Source organism: Macaca fascicularis, chromosome 2 (assembly GCF_037993035.2).
Source record: "Macaca fascicularis isolate 582-1 chromosome 2, T2T-MFA8v1.1".
NCBI classification, from domain to species: Eukaryota; Metazoa; Chordata; class Mammalia; order Primates; family Cercopithecidae; genus Macaca; species Macaca fascicularis.
The window spans coordinates 81,341,538-81,367,574 of NC_088376.1; the positions used below are offsets into that span (position 1 = coordinate 81,341,538).

Below are 26,037 nucleotides of genomic sequence, written 5' to 3' on the forward strand. Positions count from 1 at the left end.
AATATGGGAGGGGGAGGGGAAAGTGGGTAGGAGTACAAGTGAAACAAGATTGGCCATACACTGATAACTGTAGAATAAGGTGATGAGTACACAGGAGTTCGTTATACTATTTGCCTACTTTTATTTATTTTTAATTATTTTTTAAGACAGGATCTCACTCTGTTGCCCAGGCTGGTATACAGTGGTGCAATCTTAGGTCACTGCAACCTCCATTTCCCAGGTTCCAGCAATTCTCATGCCTCAGCCTCCTGAGTAGCTAGGACTACAAGCACATGCCACCATGCCTGGCTTTTATATTTCTTTGGTAGAGATGGGGTTTCATCGTATTGGCCAGGCTGGTCTCAAACTCCTGACATCGAGTGATCTACCCGCCTTGGCCTCCCAAAATGCTGGGATTACAGGCATAAGCCACTGCACCTAGCCAGTCTACTTTTAAACCTTTTATTCTGAAATAACTATAGATTCACAGGAAGTTCCAAAGAAATATTTAGGTAGGTCCATGCACTGCTCAGCCTCCCTCAATGCTGACCTCTTTCATAACTATAGCACAATAACAAAACCAGAAGATTGACATTGCACTCATTTGTGTGTGTGTGTGTGTGTGTGTGTAATCCTATGCAATTTTGTCACATATAGTTTTGTGTAGGCACCATCACAATCAAGACACAGAATTGTTCCATTGCCACAAGTTTCCCTTGTGCTATTCCTCTGTAGCCATACCTACTGCCTACTCCTCTCCCAGTGCCTAACCTGTTCTCCAGATCCATAATTGTGTCATTTTAGGAATGTCACATAAATGGAAACACACAGTATGTAACTGGGATTGGCTTTTTTATTCAGCATAATCCACTTGAAGTCTACCCAACTGGGGCATGGATCAGTGGTTTGTTCCTTCCTGTTGCTGAAGGAGTATTCCATAGTCCCACAGTTTGTTTAACCTTTCACTCATCGTTTCCAGTTTTTTTGCTATTGTGAACAAAGCTGCTATGAACATTCACGCATAGGTTTTTGCATATGCATAGATACTCACGGAATTCATGGGAATGCTTATGGTATTCATGGTATTCTTTCATACGATGTAACCCAAAATATCCCCTTTACAGCATTCAAAACCTCCTCATCCTGAAAACGTTTTAATTAGGAATAGTGTTGATTTTAAATTTGCATATCTTTCAGGCAGTGATTGCAATACTAATTATTAGTGTAGTAAGAAGAAAGCAAAACATAATTTGACCAGAGCATGTCAGAACAGAAATGTGTAGACAAACCTCTCTGCCATGCAATGACTTTCATTCTCTAGCAAAAGAAAATCAAAGATTTCAAAAATTGTTTAGAGCAACACGAAAACTGTCATTAATGAACTAAATTAGTTTTATGAGCCAATTCCATTTCAAAGAAATGCCTGGAGGCAATATGTTAACAATTTTTTTAAACAATAAAAAGAAGTTTTAATGTATTTTAACAAGATGTGTTTTTCACGGTGAGTTTTAAATTTTCAAACACTTTTTAGTAAGATTTATATGTCAGTGACTATCATTATTGTTCATGGTTTGTATCTGAGATAAAAGGCACCAGAACATAAAATAATAAACCATAGAAGGGTACACTTTCTGATAAAAACCTACATAGACCACATTAAGATACATATAGTGATAGTAATGATACATGAAACTCTTAGACAGCTAGTGCCTTTCACATTAGAATCACACACACACACTCACGCACACCCTTATATTTAGAACATTTAACTTGTAGGAAAAGAAGAGGCACAACATTTCTGGGCAAGAGAAAAGCAGTTGCAGTATCAGAATCTAAACGCTTTTGGCAAGGCTTCTAAACAGTAAATGAACTAATTATATATCCAAAACAAATCCATTGAAAAATGCCATCTTTGTTTCATGAGACAGAGAATAATGGCATGCTTATATTAGATATTATATACATATATTTACAAAGCTCTTGTAATAGTCCCATTAAATGGCCCAGAAGTTGATATTCAGTTCATGACACTGGAATTCGTTCATGTTCTTTTCCTTTGGAGAATGGTTTGTAGCTTATTATGATGTGGGAAGTCAGCTTACTGAAACCCACCATGGTCAAAGTGAATGCTCCTTTTTTTATCTTGGTCAAAGCATTCTAGTTCTTCCTCCTGTGAAGCTGGGAGTATCCATCTTTTCATTCCTATCTCTGTGATCTGAGGAAGTTTGATCACAGCACATAACAAGTGTCTAAACCATTGTCCACAATCTCGAAAATTTGATGGTCGAAGGCTAATATCCAGCTCGATTAACTCTTTGAGGAATCGCACGTTTTGGCAGAACATGGTCCACCCTGCATCACAGATGCTGTCATTGTAGCTCAGGTCCAGCTTTCGCAGTTTGGCCAGATGACCTGTCTGTATGACCGATGCTGGAAAACAAAATCACTCTAAATGCTAACATACAAGAAAACTGTCTGCCATGGCTATTCCCATTTCCCATAACACTATCTCCAGGACTAGTAATGACAAGATTAGTAATTAGTAATGATTTGTTATTAGCAGCTTTATTCAGGACATCTGAAATCTGAAAAACAGATTTCCTCTCTATACATCCCATCTACAGCTTTTTAATTTTCTTTTTCCAAATCTCAATCCAATAATTTTTTTGTCAAGTTCCTGCTCTCTGCTCCACTGGAGTCCCAGCTCTTCCTACAGTCTTTCTCTAATTAAATGTAAAGAGTGATGGCTCATTGACTTTAACTAAGGACCATTTGTAAACAATAGTCTTGTTGCTTATACTGTTTAATTGTTCATTGTTCATTCATTCAGTCATTATTCATCCAGCAGTTATTTAAATGAGCACTTTCCATATGCAGAACATACCTGGATAATTTCCAATTCACCTTAGAGACCCCAATACACATGACAGTTTTCCCTATATGGGTGCTACCTACAATGGCACTTAAAAATGATGACTAATGTACAATCTGAGCTATTTGATCAGAAAATAAATAAGTTAATGATGAAATAAAGACTTCTGTAAGAGGAGGCAGGAGAGATAACCAAGGCAAATGGAATATGCTTCCCTTTTCAACCAAACCCAGGAATGGATTGCAGAGATCAGGTGAGTTGTGTAGAATCTTGGAGATGAAAGGGATCTTGGAAGTCTCCTTATCCAACCTCCTAATAAATAATCAGAGAGAAATCCTTTTCACAGCCTCTCTACTGATGATCACCACAATTCTGCCTGAACCGTTCTTTCAAGTTTGCCTCAGCATTATGGAGCAGCTCCTAGCAGGAGGAAGCCCTCACACAGGGCCCCAATCTATCTTCTGGTATCTTTCACCCCATGCCCCCATCAGTCAGCTGAAACATTCAGCTCCTTCTTCCTCATGTCAGCCCTGCAGTGTTAGATAACAGCCAGGTCTCCCTCAAACTTTATCCCTCTAGGACTGAACATGCCCTGGTCTTTCAGTCTTTCCTCACACACATGGCTTTCTGATCAAGGAGGATGTTCCAACTCCATCACTTTCACTTGCCGACAGTTTCATTCCACAGTGAATTTGAGAGCTCAGCCACCCGTGCACACAGCAGCTGCACTCTGTCTCTAGGTGTCCATGTCAATGTGTGTCTCTCTTCCTGTCTCGCAACATTACTCACAATATTCTCAAGACCTAACTAAGTGTTAAAGACAATGTGCATGCTTTTTCTCTTTCATCCTATTTTATTATTTTAGATTTATTACATTTTTAAAAATCTAGGTAGTGGAAACATAGGCCATAGATATACTCTTTATAGTTTACTATGTGAAAAAATAAATGCCATTAATTATTTTTAAAATGTGCATAAGCTAGTGATTAACAAATGTTTAATGTTTCTATTAGAAAAAATATAAAAGTGGCAATTGCTAAAACCACATATAGTAATACTTGTTTTTTGTTGCTGTTGTTGTTTTCGTTTTTTGAGATAGAGTCTGCTCTTTGTCCAGGCTGGAATGCAATGGCACAATCTCAGCTCACTGCAACCTCCACCTCCAGGTTCAAGCGATCCTCCTGCCTCAGCCTTCCAAGTAGCTGGGATTACAGGCACCTGCCACTATGCCCGGCTAATTTTTTTACTTTTATTAGAGACAGGGTTTCGCCATGTTGGCCAAGCTGGTCTCAAACTCCTGACCTCAGGGGATCCACCCACCTCATCCTCCCAAAATGCTGGGATTACGGGTGTGAGCCACCACGCCTGACCTGTAATACTTGTTATTGACTAAAAATTCAAAGAAGGAAAATATACCCTGATGAAATGTAAAAGTATAAATTTGACCTGAGAAAAAAATTTGACCTGAGAAATAAAATTTGATGCAGACAAAAATAAAAAAGACCTAATTGAGGCCTGGTGTGGTGGCTCATGCCTATAATCCCAGCACTTTGGGAGGCCAAAACGGGCGGATCACGAGGTCAGGAGATCAAGACCATCCTGGCTAACACAGTGAAACCCTGTCTCTACTAAAAATACACACACACAAAAAAATTAGCCAGGCATAGTGGTGGGCACCTGTAGTCCCAGCTACTTGGGAGGCTAAGGCAGGAGAATGGCTTGAACCCGGGAGGTGGAGCTTGCAGTGAGCCAAGACTGCGCCACTGCACTCCAGCCTAGGTGACAGAGCGAGACTCTGTCTCAAAAAAAAAAAAAACCTAATTGAAGAAGCAAATTTTAATCATAAACATTAAATAAAATAACTTAAATATATTTAATGGTGTCTAATTCAGAAAAATAAATAAATGAAAATCAAAAGCTTATTTTTTAGAAGACTCACAACATCAATAAACCCTTGTGATAGTCAGAACTCTAAATAGCCATCTTAAGGTTTCCATTGTGTCCCCAGGACTGAATGTGATAGATTTTGCTCCCAGGATTAGCTTAGGCTATATGGCACACCCGACTTTAAGAAAGGGAGATTATCCATATGGAGTTAACCCAATCAGAGGAGCCCTTTGAAAGCAGAGAGAATTTCCTCCTACTGGTGGCAGAAGAGGAAGGAAGACACAGAAGTCAGAGAGATTTAAAGTGTAAGAGGCATGGACAATCCACTCCAGGCTTGCAAATGAGGGGCCATGTATCAAGGAATGTGGCTGGCCTCTAGTAGCTGAGAGCAGGCTCCAGCTGAGAGTTAGCAAGAAAAGAGGACCCTCAGTCCTACAGCTGCAAGGTCCTAGACTCTGACAACAAAAATGAGCTTGAAAGTGGATTTATTCCTAGAGCCTTCAGATGAGAACTCAGCCTGGCTGACACCTTGATTTCAGTGTTGTAATACCCTACACAGAGAACCAACACATGCTGTGCTAGACTTCTTACCTACAGAACTGTGAGCCGGGTGAGGGATGGGAAATTACTTCCCGCATTATTCATTCGGGTGATGGTTACATCAGCACCTCATACTTCACCACTACAATATACCCATGGAAGAAAACTGCACTGGTGCCCCTTACATTTATATAAGCTTTTAAAAAGAACTGTGAACAAATACATGGATATTGTTTTAATCCACAAATTAACATGTTACACAGCAACAGAAAACAAATACCTTTGGTCACACTAGCCAAGAACAAAGAGATAGAAACACAACTGACCAATATCAGGAATGAGACAGGAGGTATCACTATGGGCAGTAAAAGGATAATAAGGAAACAACTTTAATTCCATAAATTCAACAACCTAGATGAAATGGGCCAACTCCTTAAAAGACACTATCAAAACTTAAAGAAGAAATAGACAACTGGAATAGTCCTAGCTCTATTTTTTTTCTATCTCTATTTTTAAAATTGAATTGGTAATTTAAAATATCCCACAAAGAAAATTCCAAGTTTAGATGGCTTCAGTGGTGAATTCTGTGAAACAGTTGAGGAAGAAATAATACCAATTTTACCCAATCTTTCTGGAAAATAAAAGAGGAAGGAACACTTTCCAACTCATTGTATGAGGCTACCTATACCCTCATAACAAAGCCAAAGACATTTTAAGAAAACCAGTAGGCGGTTATCCCTTGTGAACACAGGCACAAATATCCTCAAAAGAATATTAGCAGATAACACCCAATGCTATATAAACAAGATAATACATAATGATCATGACCAGGATGATTTAACATTTAAAAATCACTTAATATTATTAATTATTATTATTAGTTATTATTAATATTATTATTCATGATATTAATGAACTATAAAGTTTTTTAAATGCTCATCTCAATAGATGCAGAAAAATAATCTGACAAAATTCATTATAAGAACTCTTAGCAAATTAGGATTCCTTAGCCTGATAAAGGGTAGCTACAAAAAAACCTATAGCTAACGTCATACTTAATAGTGAAAAATGGAATGCTTTCCCCCTCAGCTTAGGGGACTAAGACTGGAAGCAAGGCAAGAATGTCTGCTCTCATGTCGTTCAACATCTATTGGAAATCCTAGCCAGCTAAATAACCAAGAAAAATAAATAAAAGATACGCAGTGGAGATAAAGACATAAAACTGTCTCTAGGCCGGGTGCAGTGGTTTCATGTCTGTAATCCCAGCACTTTGGGAGGCCGAGGCGGGCAGATCACGAGGTCAGGAGATCGAGACTATCCTGGCCAACATGGTGAACCCCCGTCTCTACTAAAAATAGAAAAACTAGCTGGGGGTGGTGGCGAGTGTCTGTAGTTCCAGTTACTCAGGAAGCTGAGGCAGGAGAATCGCTTGAACTCAAGAGTCAGAAGTTGTGGTGAGCCGAGATGGCGCCACTGTACTTCAGCCTGGCGACAGAATGAGACTCCATCTCAAAAAAAAAAAAAAAAAAAGCTGTCTGTAATCATATATGATATGATTGTCTATATAGAAAATACTACAGAATCTACTAAAAATATCCTACAGCTAACAAATGAGTTTAGCAAGGTTGCAGTAAAATGTCATACAAAAATCAATTGTGTATCCATATACTAGCAATAACATTGGGAATCTAAAATTAAACAGTATCTTTTATAAGAGCACAAAAATTAAATACTCAGATACAAATTTAACAAAATATAAAAACTATAAAACACCAGTGAAAGAAATCAAAGAGTACTTAAATACAGAGATAGACTGTGTTCATGGATTGGAATACTCAATATTGTTAAGATGTCATTTCTCCCTGAATTGATCTATAAATTCAATATAATCCCAATCAAATTTCCCGATGGATTTTTAAAATAGATATTGACAATCTGATGCTAGCTCTATATGGAAGTGCCAAGTAACTAGAATAACCAAAACAATTTTGAAAAAGAACAAAGAATACTTATACTACTTCAAGACTTACTATGAAGTTTCAACAATCAAAACAGCGTGATATTGGTAAAATAAGAGACACAGAGATCAATGGAACAGAATTGAGAGATCAGAAGTAGGCCATCACAAATATGGTCAATTGATTTTTGACAAAAATATAAAGGCAAATCAATGAAGAATGGATAGTCTTTTCAACTAATGACACTCCAATAATTGGACAGTGACATGCAGACACATTAATCTCTACCCATACCTCATACCTTGTATAAAAATGAACTCAAAATAGATAATAGGTCAAAATACAAAAGGCAAATACAAAGCTTCAAGAAAAAATATGGAAAAAATTTTTGAGAACTTAGATTTGCAAAACACTCTAAGACCTAATACAAAAAGTTCATCAAATTAACAAATTGATAGATCTTTATTAAAGCTGAAAGCTTTGCTCTGCAAAACAAACACTATTAAGAGAATGAAAAAGCCAGTGGGACAGACCCAGAGAAAATAATAGCAAATTATATTTCTGATAAAGGACTTACTTGTATTCAGAAAAATCTAAAAAACTCTCCAAACTCATCAACAAGAAAACAAACAATCCAATTTTTAAAATTAGGCAAGAGATTTAGAACAGACATTTCACCAAAGGAGCTAAGAAATGAAAATACACACATAAAAAGGTGTTTGACATCACTGGTCATTAGGGAAATGCAAATTAAAATCACAATGTTTTGTCCCATCTTCTAATTACAATCATTTTTGCTATAACACTTGTTTTGAAAACACAAGTTTATTTCAATGAGACTGAAATGTCAGGAAACAATTTGAGCATAATGCAAATTTCTTGTTTGCATTATGCACGATTTGTCCACAGGAAACACTAGGTGAACATATAAGACTGTCCCCAGCTGAATTGAGCTGCATATAGAAATAAACAGCCTGGGCACGGTGGCTCATGCCTGTAATCCCAGCACTTTGGGAGGTCGAGGCAGGTGGATCACCTGAGGTCAGGATTTCGAGACCAGCCTGGCTAACATGGAGAAACCCCGTCTCTACCAAAAACACAAAAATTAGCCAGGCGTGGTGGTAGGCGCCTGTAATCCCAGCTACTCGGGAGCCTGAGGCAGGAGAATCTCTTGAATCTGGCAGGTGGAGGTTGCAGTGAGCCAAGATCATGCCACTGCACTCTAGCCTGGGTGACAGAGTGAAACTCTGTATAAGAAAGAAAGAAAGAAAGAAAGAAAGAAAGAAAGAAAGAAAGAAAGAAAGAAAGAAAGAAAGAAAGAAAGAAAGAAAGAAAGAAAGAAAGAAAGAAGAAAGAAAGAAAGAAAGAAAATGTAGACATGCACACACCTCATGAAGACAACAACCCTCATCTATCCACACACCCTCTTTCCACCAACTGAAGTGTGGACAGGCCACTTCCACAGACAAACTTCAGGTCTTTCTCAGGGGAAAGTCTAATATTTGCTCATTTCTTAACTGTTTAATATGTAAAACTGTATTGCTATTTTTCATAGCTTCTGTTTTTTAAAATATGCCACTGATGAAGTGTTTGAGTGTGGTGCTTCCAACCATAGGTCCTGTGGTTATTACTGAATAATTCTTGCATAACACATGATTTTTAGGCCCATGTGCCATGTCATAGCAAAACTGACTAGTGTATACACTGCAAACACACATACAACTACTTGGAGTGACTGTTCTGACCCTTCATTTGGAGGCGTGCTCATTGCTTTGGAATTCTGGCAGTTGATGGCTGAATAGTGATTAGAGTGTGAGGACAAGGCTAGATGGGAGACAGAGGGAGTACTCTCTGGTTCATTATTTTATAATGGGAAAGTGGAAACAGAATGAGTTGTTGTTGTCGTTGTTTTTTGAGAAGGAGTTTTACTCCTGTTGCCCAGACTGGAGTGCAATGATGCAATCTTGGCTCACCGCAACCTCTGCCTCCCAGGTTCAAGCGATTCTCCTGCCTCAGCCTCCCGAGTAGCTGGGATTACAGGCATGCACCACCATGCCCTGCTAATTTTGTATTTTTAGTAGAGATGGGGTTTCTCCATGTTGGTCAGGCTGGTCTTGAACTCCCGACCTCAAGTGATCCGCCAGCCTTGGCCTCCCAAAGTCTTGGGATTACAGGCATGAGCCACCACGCCTGGCCACATAGAATGATTTTAGGGAATATTTGGGTAGCCTCAATCCCACAGTGCAAAAGTTATTCCTTATTCAATTATCTTTCCATCTTTCTAGACTGACGTGGAAAAAGGGTCAGATTGTTACTACAGTATGCCTTTAACCTCTTTCATCTTTTTCTAATAGAGAGGAGTCTCTAATCAAAGCCATCAGCAGTCTAATATCTATGAGAAGTGATACCCGCACTTCAGTTACAGTGATAATCAGCTTCTTGTTTAAATAAAAGCATTTAAATTAAAGAGTCAATTTAAAGTTAAGTATTTTAACTTTAATACTAAGGAAAGGAAGTATTAGTTAAGTTAAAGGAAAAGTTAAGTATTAGTGCTGGAACCATGGGGATGGATGAGATGTAGATGTCTGAAGTGGGAAAACTCACGGACCAGGGAGGTGTGGAACAGCTGTTTGCCTTTCAGGAACCGCCCCACCTATCTAAATCCATATCCTTTTAGGAAACACCCCCCACTGTCATGTGGTTTTAGAATTGCCTTTGTTCATTTTAATTAGAACTCTCGGGAGATATTAGGGAGAAAGTAATCTGCACAGAGGGCTTCACCCCAAGTCTAGTGCCTCCCCCACCTCCCCACCCGGTGCTTTGCAGGAGCGGCACCCTCTGCTCTGTGTGCCAAGACCGCTTGGGAACAAGTAGATACACACCCAGGAGAACCACATCCTCTGTCACCAGGGAACAGCTGCTCAGCCTCAGCACTCGAAGAGACATGGAAAGCTTTAGTGTTTCCAGAAGTAGCTTCAAGTTGCCACCAACACACTTGTTCCAAGAAAGGTTGAATACTTCCAGAGCAGAGAGGTGAACAGAGGTTTCAGCTAAAAGTGGTAACGATAAGAACAGCAGTAATTTAGGTTTTCTTACAGATCATAAGCTTTGGATTTGAGGAAACTGGTCTAGGACAACACATTAATATAACTGGGGTTGAGAAAGTTGTAGAGGCCATTTTCTTCTGCCTTAAATTTATGGCCTCAATTTATGTTGTCTGTTTTTTGTTGTTGTTGTTGTTGTTTGTTTTGTTTTGAGACTGAGTCTTGCTCTGTCACCAGGCTGGAGTGCAGTGGCACAATCTTGGCTCACTGCAACCTCCGCCTCCTGGGTTCAAGTGATTCCCCTGCCTCAGCCTCTCAAGCAGCTGGGACTACATGTGTGCACCACCATACTCAGCTAATTATTTTTGTATTTTAACAGAGACAGGGTTTCGCCATGTTGGCCAGGATGGTCTGGATCTCCTGACTCGGGATCCACTAGCCTTGGACTCCCGAAGTGCTGGGATTACAGGCGTGAGCCACCACACCCAGCCTGTTGTCTGTTTTTATTTGGGGAAATATTGGAAACTTTAGCAAAGCAAAACTTGATAAATTGGAATTCACTGTCCAACTGGGGTTTCTTTCCTTCATTTCACATGTAGGAAGGAGAAAGAGGCAAAGTACTTGGACGGCTAGTCAAGATTTCAGAATGTGTCCTGGTTGGTTGGTACATATTCCACTGCACAGTCACTGCTGAGATTGAGAGAGGGTCAAGTCTCCCTAAGAGTCTGAAATACCAAAACCTATTTGTGTTTACTTCACTACAATAAATGCAGGCAAGGAAGGCAACTAATGTATTTTGGAAAGAGCTTTCAAGAAAAGTAAAAGATTTTCTGCTTAATTCTCAATTGCCCCCAAAGTTAAAATTAACCAGAATATCTTATTCCCAAGTTAATTGTACTTTAAACTATTCTGCCTTCCTTCTAGAGAATAATGTGTTCGAGGGGAAAATATACATTCTTTTATAATATCTAGTAAGAAAATCCCTTATTCATGGTACAGAGATCTACATTAAGGAGAAATGGAACTTTTTCTTCTAAAAGTAATGTAGGGAAATATATATTTGCTTCATTTGCTTAATTCAAATTGAACAGTAGATTTATGTCAGATGATATAATTTAGTGTGATACCTAGTTGATCATGATTCATTGATTGTGCAGCTAGAATTAGAAACAGCTGTGCCTTCTAATGGCTACAGTTCCTTTAAAAAAACATATTTTTCCAGACTGGGCAACATGGTAAAACTCCATCTCTACCAAAAATACAAAAATTAGCCAGGTGTGGTGTCACGTTCCTGTAGACTCAGCTACTGGGGAGGCTGAGATGGCATGATCGCTTAAGCCCAGGAGATCAAGGCTACAGTGAGCCACGATAGTGCCACTGCACTCCAGCCTGGGCAGCAAAGCAAGACCCTCCCAAAGTACTGGGATTACAGGTGTGAGCCACTGCACCTGGCCCAAGTTCACAGTTCTTTACTGGAGGTCAGTCATCTAGGTACCCTCCACCCAGCATATACCAAAATTCCATGCTCACAAAAGAAAAGCTCATGTTCAGCATAAACCATGTTGTTTGTGCAAACAGGTTAGGCATAGTAAACCACCCTTATCAGTTAGGAAATGGTACGAACACCCCCAGATTCCAAGTTCTGGGATATCAGCTAAGGGTTGGTCTTTCTGGTTGACAGTAGGCCTTTCCAGGGATAGCAGCATCAGGCCTGCTATGTTAACTCTTTTTTGCCCCCATACACGTGGCTGGAGTTGTTGGATTTGTGTGCTCCCTGGATAATGCTAAAAACAGAGTCCTTCTCTCTAACCCTCTCAACAGTGTTTTTTCTTTATCAGTTGGCACTTCCTTAAAAATGAATTGTACTGTCAACCAGACAAGGAGTATTATTAATGAAATAAATGCATTAAATTCATAAAAATGAGTAGCTATTATTATACATTAATAAAAATAAATGCATGTTATTTACCCCCAAATTTGAAGAACACTATATTTAGGGCATTCTTGCCCTCCTTTTCAGCCTGAGTATTTTGTTCAGCCTGAGTATTTTGCTCACCCCGAGTATTTTGCTCAGCCCGAGTATTTTGCTCAGCTCCCATAGACTTGGTCCTCACCATGCCCTCCTCCCAGCGCTCCCTCAGCATCATTCATCTCATCGTCCACATCTCTGGATGGGGAAAAGTCCCAGGATAGGTAGCTTTCAGCCCTGCTGTTCTAGGGCCCATGGACCCATCAGAGAGTCTACAGATATGCTTGAAGGGGTGCCTGTGAGCTTCCTCAAACTGATTACAGTTATTCTGTGGGGAAGAGTATGGTACATTTTCTGTCTCCAAAACATCTGGAATTAGACTGCCTTAAATCAAATCCTGGCTCTGGCTCTTATGACCTAGGGTTACCTCATGTACTTAACATTTCTGTGCCTCCGTTTCCTTGTCTGCAAAATATAAAATGGAACAACGGCACATGCCTTATACAGTTGTAAGAGTTAAATTGGTGAATGCATGTAAAGTTCTTGGAAAGGGGCCTGGCACATAGGATATGCTCTATAAATGTCAGTTGTTAAGTTCTGCCCATTTGGTGACAAGTGCAATGTCAGCAAGTAAGGGGAGGTATTGTGAAACAAAGACACTTGGTAGCACTTCTCCAAATCGATCACCCAGGGAGCCAGTAGTTTGTGCACACAGTGCCGCGGTCCCCAACACCACCTCCCTTTACTTGCTGACACTGCACTTGTCATCAAATGGAAACTTTGTCACCAACTTTCAGATTCAGTAGGTTCCTGATGTAGGCTGGGGCACATCCGTGACCTTAAGGCATACACAGATTCCTAAGGGAGCATATAAATCCTGTGGGGAGTGATTGCTTGGCAGTTAGCTAGGCTCACACTCTAGTAAATGGCTTACTTTCCTATCAGATCCACAGCAATCCCAACTCATACTGACACCTCCGCAAAATTACAAGTTACCATAGATGTGGTGGTCCCAGGTTGGTTGTACACACATTAAATTTTAAATGCTAAATCTGCACATACCATGGCCAGGCACGGTGGCTCACACCTATAACCCCAGCACTTTGGAAGGCCCAGGAGGGTGGATCACTTGAAGTCAGGAGTTTGAGACCAGGCTGGACAACATGGTGAAACCCTGTCTCTACTAAAAATACAAAAATTAGTCGGGTGTGGTGACGTGCACCTGTCTGTGATCCCAGCTACTCGTAAGGCTGAGGCAGGAGAATCGCTTAAACCTGGGAAGCGGAGGCTGCAGTGAGCCAAGATCACGCCACTGCACTCCAGCCTGGGTGACACTCTGTCTCAAAACACAAACAACAACAACAACAAAAAACCCTGCACATACTAGAATCATTTTTTTTGGACTTTCAGAAGGTCACTTTTAAGAAGGCATATGTCCTGAAAAGAAGACAAATTAGTACTTCACAAATTTGGCTGAACCTTGGAATGAAATGCAGAGAAAAAGAGGTCTCCCTCTCACATTATTGCATGGCTCCTGCAGGGATCTGGGAAATCTCTTACCGAGAGCTGTAAAAGTCTCACTCTCCAAAGCACAGTTGTTGATAACTAACGACTTCAATGCTGGTAAAAATCGGAGCCTGCTGAGTAAGTTTTCAGAAGAATTGCCCATCTTTTTGTTGGCTGATAAATCCAGTTCTTGAAGATTTGAGAGTAAAGGAATGACCTGGGCTGTTAAAAATATCAGCAGTGACATGTTTTAGGCACCATCTCACAGAGTCTTCCGGGTGTTTGGTTCCCACACTCTGTTTAATCTGTCAGTCAATACAGCTCTCCCCAACCCGACCCTCCCTCCCTTACACACCGCAAACCAGCCATCTTCCCAGCATGCTGCTTGGGCTTTCTTGCTTCCAAGCTCCTTTCCAGGCTAGAAGAGCAAAGGCTGTGGAGACAGAGAACTAGATCTTGGTTCTGCTACTAAAGAACTGTGTGATTTTGGACAAGTTAATTAACCTCTCTGAACCTTAGCATTCTCAACTCTAGAGCTCTTAGTCTTCTCTATTTCGGTGGTCATTGGGAAGGTAAAGTGACTTGGTAAAGATAAAGTACTTGGTATAATGCCTGGCACATACTAACTGCTCAATTAATGTTTGAAATTATAATTCTTTTCTCAGAATGTAAGTACCAGTAAGGCAATGAAAACAGCAATCAGAACAGACACTTGTTGGTAACCACACTGGGTCCTGAGGGGCCCGGCTAGGAATTACCCCCGTTCACTATCTTTTGCCTGCTTTTCCGGCCTTTGCCCCAACTCTTACCAAGGCAGAAAATGCAGTATGCTGGATCTCTACAAGGCTGGCTCACCTCCTCGAAGCCTTCCAGAGTCACCCACACCAAAGTAACCCCTTGGTCACTATCACATCACCATATTTTATTTTCACAGCAGCCAGCATTATGTGATATTTTCTTGTTAATATATTTGTTTTCTGTCTTCCCTCACTGAAGGCAAGCTCTGTGTTATAGAAACTATCTCACTCCCAGAATGAGGATCAGTACCTGAAACATCAGAGGTATAAATGTTTGTGGGAGGAGGGAGAGAGGTCGGGGAAAGAAAGGGGAAAGGCAGGGAAGGCAGGCAGACACTTGTAAAGTCAACAGGTGTAACTATTTCTCCTTCTTCCAACCCCCTCAGCACTTTATATTTCGCCATGCAGTTTGAATATGTGTTGGTTTACTCCTGCCCCTGCCATACCGAAGTTCCCTGATAGCTGGGATTTTCTGCAGCCCCTGGCACAGTGTCCCACACCATTAGAGGATTCATCGGTAGTTACTGCTTAAAGGATCTATAGTTCCAATTCTTTGGAGCGATTTACAATGATCAGATAAAAGAATGTTCAATTATTTAACGGCATAAAGTATAAAGCAGGATGTATTTTCATTTCCATCTTTTCAAAATTAAGCAGAAGGAGAACAATGCAATTCATTACACTTATCAAATTATTATTAGTTTTCCAGGGCCATTCACCCATGTCAGTGGCTGTGAACCTAGGTAAGGAAAGCCTAGTCTTCCATTATACCAGTGGGAACAATTGAGGTCCTCCAGCACTGAGTAACAAAATGAGATGTGGTATTCATGTTATTTAGTTGTACCAAGGGAATCTGGCGGGCTGATAACTCATGAAGGTCTTCCTAGGTATGACGCTCAGGCTATGATAAGTAAAGGGAATGGTAAGAACTCATAATGCTCCATGCAAAGCTCAAAAAGGGATTATTTTGTCATTTTTAAATCTTCATGAACGCCTTGAACTCTTCTCATTTTCCCAAATATTGAGAGAAGAGTCTGAGAGATAATTTAGCAGGTTTAAAAAGATAGATGTGTGAGACCTAGAAACCTATCTTACGGTCTTCCTCCCCAAATTGTACTATAAACAACCAAAAACTTACTTGTATTCTCATTGTGCACTCATTCTTCATTCATTCACATATTCAACATGCATTTACTTGGTGCCAATCATGTGCAGGTGCCTGTGCTTGAGCAGTGGGGAGATGCTAAATGAGACACCTCTAGCCTGGACTTGCCCATGACCTGGAAGGAGAGAGCATGGGCAAAGGGCCCAAGGCCAGAGCATGCCTGGCATGTCTGAGAATCAGCAAGGGCCGTGGCACGGGTGGAGTCAGTGAGGAGGAGGGGGAGTGAATGAAGTCAGAGCGATGGAGGACAGGCAGACCATTTGGGCTCTTGCAATAATCTAAGCAAAAGATAATCGTTGCTTGGACCAGGGTAGTGGAGGTCTAGATGGTGAGCCATGGTCAGATTCTGGATGTACACTGAAGGCTTACTGTGGCCACAGACGGGATAAAACCCTTAATCTCAAGGCTATGCTTGCTCTGTTTGTTATGGGAAATTGCATTTATATATTACATGTTGTAATTACAGAACTATGTTTGCAGTAGGAAAATAAGTGTAGTTGCCTAAAGCGGTAACGTATAGCCATCACGCGCCACCCCACTGACTCTTTCTGTAACTTCATTTGTATCTGAGTGGCTTGACTTCACTTGTTATTCAGAAATCTTCAATACCTTTTGTGTTGGCATTTGGTTACAGGTATGTAACCTGTTTGTAATCAGCTTTGTGACACTAAGAGATTTATTTCTAAACAGCAACATAAATTCAAAATTTTCCCTAAGCGCCAAATCTATCATTTACAGGCATGTATAGGTGGAACTGAGATTCACTAACGTTTACTGGGTGTTTAATACATGCCAAGTACTGTGTTGAGACATTCACAGAATTTTTAGGAATTAATCTTTCCAATAACTTCATAAAAAGTAAATTTATAAGTGTACATATTAAAATTTCCAAGTTTCCAAAGATAGGCCAAGATTCCAAAAAGTCTTTCCTTTGCTCTGTAATATGTACTCACTCAGTGACATCACGTCATCTGCTGTTAGTGAACACTGGTGAAGATCTAGGACTTGCAGATGCTTTAGCATGACCAACTGAGCCGACGAGTCTTCAAAACCTCCACCTAGATCCTTATTGCAGGAAAGATCTAATTTCCTCAGCTCAGCCAAATACCTAAAAGCGGCATCTACAAAGAAAGTCAGAATCCCATTCTGATAGCTGGACACAGTGGTGTACCTATAGTCCCAACTGCTTGGGAGACCAAGGTGGGAGGATTGCTTGAACCCCGGAGTTTGAGTCCAGCCTGGGCAGAATAGTGAGATCCATCTCCTAAAAAAAGAAAAACTGGACCAGGCGTGGTGACTCCCATCTGTAATCCCAGGACTTTGGGAGGCCAAATGGGGTGGATCACGGGGTCAGGAGTTCAAGTCCAGCCTGACCACGATGGTGAAACCCCATCTCTACTACCATTCGGACATATTGCAAGGTGGTAAGAAGGTGTGGAACAGGGGTGGGGCCATGGTGCAGTAAGGGAGGCTGAGGGAGCACACTGTGTTCACAAAAGACAAAAGAAGGAATAAGTGTAAACTTCCTACCATCTGGCCCTCTGTGGACCCGACCATGATTTCACACACACGCTCCCTAAGATCTGCATAGATTGCCGAGGGTTTTGACATGAATCCTGCAACTACACTTGAGCATCCTCTCCTATTACACTTGAACATTGGAGTTTACATAGATTTTTCGACTTATTCAAGCTGCCAGTGAATATTACAGGTTCTGTAAGTTCAATGTCATTTCCTATTCTCCGTAAATATGGATACTATGTACAGGGGAATAAGTTTTAACTCCAGACGCCATCGAAGCCATTCTTTTTATCAATACCAATTCCTTCCTACTATGGAGCATAAAATAATGCTGACACTTTCAGAACAGAAAACCTAGTAGTTCTAGCAGCAAAGAAACTTTATTTTTCCCAGTGTTTATCTCAACCTAAAATATACTGGCCTTTTCAGAGTCAGTGATATTAAAGGCTCATTTTTATAATCATGAAAGTGTATGTTCTCTGTCAGATATTTAGAAAATAAATAAAATATTAAAAAGATTTTTTTTGAGATAGTCTCTTCTGTCATCCCTATCAGCTCACTGCAACCTCGCTTCCTGAGTTAAAGCGATTTCTGCTGCCTCAGTCTCCCAAGTAGCTGGGATTACAGGCACACGGGTCACCACGCCCAACTAATTTTTGTATTTTTAGTAGAGATGGGGTTTCATCATGTTGGCCAGGCTGGTTTCAAACTCCTGATCTCAAGTGATCCGCCTGCTTGGGCCTCCCAAAGTGCTGGGATTACAGGTGTGAGCCACTGCGCCCAGCCTAAAGGAGATTTCAATTACTCGTAATCTTTTTTTTTTTTTTTTTTTTTTTTTTGAGACGGAGTCTCGCTGTGTCGCTCGGGCTGGAGTGCAGTGGCCGGATCTCAGCTCACTGCAAGCTCCGCCTCCGGGGTTTACGCCATTCTCCTGCCTCAGCCTCCCGAGTAGCTGGGACTACAGGCGCCCGCCATCTCGCCCGGCTAGTTTTTTGTATTTTTTAGTAGAGACGGGGTTTCACCGTGTTAGCCAGGATGGTCTCGATCTCCTGACCTCGTGATCCACCCGTCTCGGCCTCCCAAAGTGCTGGGATTACAGGCTTGAGCCACCGCGCCCGGCCAATTACTCCTAATCTTATTCCCCAACGCAACCACTATTTATATTTTGCTATATTTCCCTGTAACTTTTCAATATATATATTTATATGTATATCATATATATTTATACTTGTAATCTTAAATCCAGCCATTGTTAACTCACCCAATATTTTGACACTCTTTTGTGATAATCCACATGAATGTAACTTCAGTACTTTCAGATTTGACGTGCTTTTTAATCCCTGAGCAATACTGTTCAGACTGCCACCAATGTCTCTGTTAATGGAAAGATCAAGTACTTCAAGACTTTGCAGCATAGGTAGCAGTTGACCTAGAAAAGAAATCCAAGTAAGAAGGTATGTCACCTGGGGATATAGTGACGTTAAACTCCACTCCCCTCCTACATACCCTTCTTTAAATTCAGGATAAGACAAAACACAGCAAACGTCGATTCCCAAGCTATCCAATGAGCATCTTTGATTTTTTTTCTCTTCAAATTCCACTTACCCAGAAATGTCCCATCTTCCGACGTGAGGGTGCAATCCACAAGCTTAAGCATTTGTATCTTGCTCCCTTTTTGGAACTTCTGAAGGATCAGAGGCAAATTTCCTCCCACTTTACTGTTCCAAGACAAATTTAGCTCTTCAAGTTCAGGAATCATCTCAAGTGCTTCTCCTGTTAGCAAATGGCCCGAAAATTCTGTTAGTCACTAGTCAGTAAAGCAGAGAATTCATTTCAGAATCAGCACAACTATGATTAATGGAGTGTGGAAACTGGGCCAGGTACTGTCCTGTTTGGCACAGAGGAACAGAGAGAAGGAAAGAACCCAGTTCCTTCATAGCAGGGCACGCTTCTCTAGATTTACACGTACAGTCATTCTAGTCCCTCCAAAATTCTGAAGTCATGCGTATGAGCTAAACAATTGTTGTAGAAAAATCCACCTATTGGTAGGGTGGTTTTAGGAAGCTGCTTTTGTGGTGGTTAATCTGCTTTCCCTTAGCCCCCCTCTCTGGCATCAGCATTTCTGAGAAGTTTGACCAGGGATAGAAGGGAGGCAAAGCAGATAACTGGCCACCACAGAGGTAAAGCTCTCTCCAACGTCAAGAATATCACATGCCTGTATATATAGTAAAGCTCTCTCCAAAGTCAAGAATATCACATGCCTATATATATACACACACATATATACACATACATATACATATATATACACACACACACACATATACATATATATATACACACACACACATATATATATATGAGAGGAATATCACATGCAACCTGAACTGACCACTACAGAGAGAAACTAATAATAGAGCATCAGGCACTAGCATCTTATAACAGCCATGCTGCCTTAAGGCGTAAAGAAGGGTGTAGTGAAACAGGGATGAAAACTAACATTTCTGAAACCATCACACACAGGAAAGCTCCCAGGGCTGCAGAGTGGAGGCTGGGAGAGAATAAGAGAAGTGACCAGACAGATCAGCCCTTAGGAATGATTTTCACCACCTTGGGGGTAGACACATACATGGAAAATGTACTTTCTCAATGTGCAAATAATTAAGCATTCTGGCAAGTCCCCTGTATCTAGAAGCCTCTTTACTACCCGCCCCTGGGTTTGAACTTCTACCATTGTTTGTTCATTCCATGGATTAAGGTTTTAGAAGTCCAGGAACCCCATGCTAAAATGCATATTCTCCGGCAGTTATAGCATTTTAAGCCAGCAATGAACAGGTATCATTTTGTGTGCACTTGCCAGTCAATTGGGGGTGGCTTTCTATAGTTCTGAGGTGTTCCCCAGGATCAGGGAGAAAGAGCTCATGATTGATTAGTTATGTCTGCAGTGGTCATGGTCCTGGAGTGCCATGCATTTGCCACCTGGTACTAAACTATTATAATGGGTGTAACAATTTTGAAATGCGTTCTGATTTATGTTCTCTTATCAAGAAACCATTTATTTTCCCTATACCCCATCTACATTAAGACTGAGTGAAGAAGACAGAGTATGGATGATAGATAGGTAAGCCCCTCCTGATGGGAGAGGATGCAGAAGTCCTTCCAGAGAAGAAATAACTCTGGGAGAGGGAAAAGGGCACAAACATCAGAACAACAACAGTACAGATTCCCTCCTCAACCAGGTAAGTTTGGAACAGGTCCCAGGCAGAAATTTCATTTTCTTGTTTTCTAAGGATGGAGGATCAGGAAAAAGATCAGGTTAATCATAGAAAATAAGAAAGTTGTCTTTTCACATGTGAGTTAAAGTATGTTAAAATTGTGAGTCTGCTACACAATAACCAGCTGCTTAATGTGGGGCTAAACTGATCATGTAACCCAAAGAAAGGTGGTCTTAGATGACAGAATGGAGAAAGAAGGACTATCAGTTATTGAGCACCTATTATGCACCAGGCATGCAGTAGGTACTTTAAAGAAATTGTTTAATCCTTGCAACAATTTTTTGAGAGGGAAGTTATCCCTATTTCAGATATAAGAAAACTGAGGCTCAGAAAAGTTAAATTATTTGTCCATGTTCACAAAGCTAGTTAAAAGTGGCAGTAGGGGCCGGATGTGGTGGTTCATGCCTGTAATCCTAGCACTTTGGGAGGCCAAGGCGGGCAGATCACTTGAAATCAGGAGTTCAAAACCAGCCTGGCCAGAATGGTGAAACCCTGTCTCTACTAAAAATACAAAAAAATTAGCTGGGCATGGTGGTGCACGCCTGTAATCCCAGCTACTTTGGAGGCTGAGGTAGGAGAATCACTTGAACCGGGGAGGCGGAGGTTTCAGAGAGCCAAGATTGTACCACTGCACTCCAGCCTCGGCGACAAGAATGAAACGCCATCTCAAAAAAAAAGGGGGGGAGCCGGGGGATAGACACTAAGATTTGAAGTAGAATCTACTAAAAATACAAAAAATACAAAATAATTACAAAAATTAGCCAGTCATAGTGGTGCACGCCTAAAATACAAAAAAATACAAAAAATTAGCCGGGCATGGTGGTGCACTCTTGTAATCCCAGCTCTTGGGAGGCTGAGGTAGGAGAATCACTTGAACCAGGGAGGCAGAGGTTTCAGTGAGCCAAGATTGCACCACTACACTCCAGCCTGGGTGACAAGAATGAAAAGCCGTCTCAAAACAAAAAGGCCAGGGGGGCGGGGTCAGCACTAGGATTTGAAGTAGGATCTGGCCAACCTGAGATGTGTAATGTTTCTTCTCAGCTACAGGAGGCATGGGCCAGGGGATGTCAGCTGCCCCCATTTCCAGGGAGGGACTGACAAGCGGAGATATTTGGCATAAAATGTGTTGTTTTTACAGAAATCTTTAAATAGATGTAAAGGATTAAAATAAGTCATGAAAACAAGAAACTTTACAACAAAAGAAGATTAAAAAGTATCAAAGACATGTAATAAACCAGCAAGCATTTTGGTACAGCAGTTGGATAAGTAGAATGACATTGTACAGATTTAATTCTATGCTCCGTATATAAACTAACTTAATGGAGGTTCTAGTTCTAGTTAAACTATTAACTTAAAAATCTTGTTTTGTTTAATTTTTCAAAATGTGGGTGGGAAAATAGAAGAGAGAAGTATTCTTTTGGAATTGTAAAAGAACTTAATTCTTGCCTACTCTAACTCCTCTATTTTACACATGAAGTAACGGAGACCCAGTTTGAGCATGTTTTACAGTAACCTCCATTTAAACTACATAAGGCCGGACACGATGGCTCACGCCTATCATCTCAGCACTTCGGGAGGCTGAGGCGGGTGGATTCCCTGAGGTCAGGCGTTCGAGATCAGCCTGGCCTACACGGTGAAACCCCATCTCTACTAAAAATACAAAAATTAACCGGATATGGTGGTGCACACCTGTAATCCCAGCTACTTGGAAGGCTGAGGCAGGAGAACTGCTTGAACCCAGGAGGCAGAGGTTGCAGTGAGCCGAGATTGCACCACTGCACTCCAGCCTGGGCAACAGAGTGAGCCTCCATCTCAAAAAAATAAAAATAAAAATAAATAAATAAATAAACTACATGAAAGCAGGGACCTGGTCAGCCTTGTTCTTTTCTCTATCCACAGAGCTTAGCACAGACCTAGACATGGTTTACATGACTTTTTAGCAGTTATACAAGTGCCCAATATAGCATAGTGCCCTTGACCATGATCCCCAATGGAGCAGGCAACAGAGATAGTTTGCCCTTGAGGATTCAGCTTGCAAAGGTGCATTGAGTGAACCCATCTTCTTCTTCTTCTTCTTTTTTTTTTTTTTTTTTTTTGGAGATGGAGTCTTGCTCTGTCATCTAGGCTGGTGTGCAGTGGCATGATCTCGGCTCACTGCAACTTCTGCCTCCCGGGTTCAAGCAATCCTCCTGCCTCAGCTTCCCGAGTAGCTGGGATTACAGGCACCCACCACCACACCTGGCTAATTTTTTGTATTTTAGTAGAGACGGGGTTTCACCATGTTGCCCAGGCTGGTCTCGAACTCCTGAGCTCAGGCAATCCGTCGACCTCAGCCTCCCAAAGTGTTAGGATTACAGGCGTGAGCCATGACGCCCGGCCAAATCAATTTTTTAAGAAATGCATTCATCATACCCAGTGCTTGAACGTCGTCAGTGGTGAGTCTGCAGCTACCCAGCCTCAAGATTTTTAACTTGCTGACCAGATGCATTTGCTGAGTGATAGAATGGAGGGTTCCACCTACAAAATCATTCCAGGAGATATCCAGTTCTTCCAAGTCTGGGAGAAAAGGCAGCAAGGCAACTAGAAGTAAACAGAAGAAAATACAGATATGTGTATGTGCCTTGGGATTTGTAGTAAATAAAATGCAATGCCTACACACACAGGACATAGTTTTACACGGTAAGAGAATAGACAGGGGTGGGCGTGCTGACTTTTGGCAAAGAGCCCTCAGCTCTACAATTGGAGAAATTGTGATGTTTACATTTTCTATTTCTTAGGATGTTTTTTATTTCTGCCAAATAACTGCAGTCTGAAAATGCAGGGGTGTGTCTGTAAGATTTCATACAGCCTCTTTTCCTAAACTCAGCTGAAGTCTTCAAAACCTAAGGAAGGATCAATTAACTTGCTTTGCTTTTTTTGTGTGTGTGTGAGGAGTCTCAATCTGTTGTCAGGCTGGAGTGCAGTGGCGCAATCCTGCCTCACTGCAACCTCTGCCTCCCGGGTTCAAGCAGTTCTCTGCCTCAGCCTCCCGAGTAGCTGGGATTATAGGCATCTGCCACCACACCTGGCTAATTTTTGTATTTTTAGTAGAGACGGGGTTTCATCATCTTGGCCAGGCTGGTCTTGAACTCCTAACCCTGTGATTCACCCACCTCGGCCTCCCAAAGTGCTGGGATTACAGGAGTGAGCCACCACGCCTGGCCTTTATCTTTAAAAATAAATAAATAAATAAAAATAGCGGTGCTATTTCTGCAATTGTCTGGGACCACTGAGCAGACTTGGGGCTACTAGGTGGGTAGCTGAGTATGTTTTATCTGCTCATCTCAATGGAAAGGCCCTATCTTCCTCTATGCAAAGTCCACTGCATACAGACCCATTTCTTTCATGTCTGCTGTTGTTAATCCACAGTTATTCAAATCTAGACACTTGTTGACAGCCTTTTTGCCCAGCTTCTGCAGGAACTGCTCGTATTTCTCCATACTGGATCTCAATTCCATTTCTGAACTGAGAGGCTTAGCTGTGTGATAAGCATAAAAAAGAATTTGCTGTTAATGATGGATGTATTAAAGATGCATAGTGAGCACAATCAGATAAATGAAAAGACTGCATAACTCTGAATTGCTCTTTTATAAAAACCTCAACTCAGAGGCAGAGCCATTTACTAGGGACAAAGCTCAACTAACCACTGTTCCTGCCGCCAGGCGCTCAGACACTGCTTCAGGAGCTGGAGGAACTCAGTGGCTTTTCTATCATGACCTGACCTGGGCTTCTCAGCATGAAGACAGAGCTGCATTCCTGGGTGAGAAGTAAACCCGTCAGCCCAGCTTTTGAGATGCTTGCTTACTTGAAGGGCACACATATCTTTGGTGAATGCAACTACTAGGGAGGAAGCAGAGATACTTGCCTCCTCAAACCAAGCAGGTGAAGAAGGGAAAGCATTGAAATCACCATCAAGGAGCTTCAAATGGCTACATGGGGTGAGTGGAATTCTTGCCAGTCATTCCTAGACCATTCAATTGGCAAACATATGTCCAGAGAAACTAGGCCTGGGAGAGCTTTTGCTTTTTCTCAACTCCTGCCAGAAAGTGCATTTGGAAAGCCTCATTTGTCCTTCTTGTTACTAGGGACTACTGTGGCACCCTCACCAGCTTCCTCTGTAATAACACTATAATAACATGATAGTGGCTGGGCGCGGTGCCTCATGCCTGTAATCCTAGCACTTTGGGGGGCTGAGGCGGGTGGATCACGAGGTCAGGAGATTGACACCATCCTGGCCAACATGGTGAAACGCTGTCTCTACTAAAATGCAAAAAATTAGCCAGGCGTGGTGGTGCATGCCTGTAGTCCCAGCTACTCAGGAGGCTGAGGCAGGGGAATCTCTTGAACCCAGCAGGCAGAGATTGCAGTAAGCTGAGATTATGCCACTGTACTCCAGCCTGGTGACACAGTGAGACTGTGTCTCAAAAAAAAAAAAAAAGAAAAAAGATAGCACTATAATAATAAAAGCTATCATTTTATTGAGCACCTGTTATGTACTCGTTCTTCGCCTACTTGCAGGTGCCAGCTTTTCTTTTTTTTGTGGGGGGGTGGGATGGAGTCTCACTCTGTCGCCCAGGTTAGAGTGCAGTGGCACGGTCTCAGCTCACTGCAACCTCCACCTCCCAGGTTCAAGCAATTCTCCTGCCTCAGCTGACCTACAAGCACCTGCCACCATGCCCGGCTAATTTTTGTATTTTTAGTAGAGACGAGGGTTCGCCATTTTGGCCAGGCTGGTCTTGAACTCCTGACCTCAGGTGATCCACCCACCCGGCCTCCCAAAGTGCTGGGATTACACATGTGAGTCACCATGGCCTGCCAGGTGCCAGCATTCAAGACATACATAAAATACATCATACTTTTGTAAGGAAAAGTGAATAGACGTGTACTGACAGTGATTTTAAAGTGGTTTTATAAGTGAAATATACAATTGTAAACATATAGATTATGTATACTGAAATCCAATAGGAAATAATAAGTTCTGGAATGTGCAGTAATATTAACCCTGACAAAAAGGTGTAAGACCACATAGCTAAGAAGAAATACATTGGTACCAGTGAAAAGTAAAAGATAGTATGATTGCGGTGGTAATAAATTTAGACCAAAGGATTAGCAGGATAATAAAAACTACATCTCTAATCCACAGCAGTCTTGTGGCTTCCTGTTTGGTCTAAGAAAACCACATGCAGGATACACATCCTTGTTGGGATGATTGGTGTTACCACATTTCACCAGTAGGAGGCAGCAGCATCCACCATGTAACCTTTCACTCTCACCTTCCATTTTTATTTTTATGGCACATTGGATACAAGGTATTTAATTTTGGGTAGAGTTGCCAGATTTAGGAAAAACAACAACGGCATGCCCAGTTAAATTTAAATTCCAAATCAACAAGGAATCATTTTATAATATGTCTCAACTATTGCATGTATTTTCTCTGGCAACCCTAATTTTGGGTGGGGCAGAGCAGAGTTGTGGATAGGAGACA

The 26,037-nt window shown here is 41.4% G+C and overlaps 1 protein-coding gene across 1 annotated transcript in view; it reads right to left on the bottom strand.

Moving 5' to 3' along the window:
* Positions 1-817: 817 nt before the first annotated feature.
* LRRC31 (leucine rich repeat containing 31) overlaps positions 818-26,037 on the bottom strand; it is a 31,590-nt gene continuing 6,370 nt past the window's right edge. Inside the window, exons 2-9 of the mRNA XM_005546344.5 lie at positions 23,887-24,030; positions 22,926-23,093; positions 18,844-19,011; positions 18,500-18,667; positions 16,671-16,838; positions 13,810-13,977; positions 10,119-10,286; positions 818-2,409 (exon numbers count right to left, since the gene is read on the bottom strand). Coding sequence (XP_005546401.3) covers positions 2,078-2,409; positions 10,119-10,286; positions 13,810-13,977; positions 16,671-16,838; positions 18,500-18,667; positions 18,844-19,011; positions 22,926-23,093; positions 23,887-24,030 — 1,484 coding nt within the window. The 3' untranslated portion in view covers positions 818-2,077. The remainder of the gene's footprint in view (positions 2,410-10,118; positions 10,287-13,809; positions 13,978-16,670; positions 16,839-18,499; positions 18,668-18,843; positions 19,012-22,925; positions 23,094-23,886; positions 24,031-26,037) is intronic.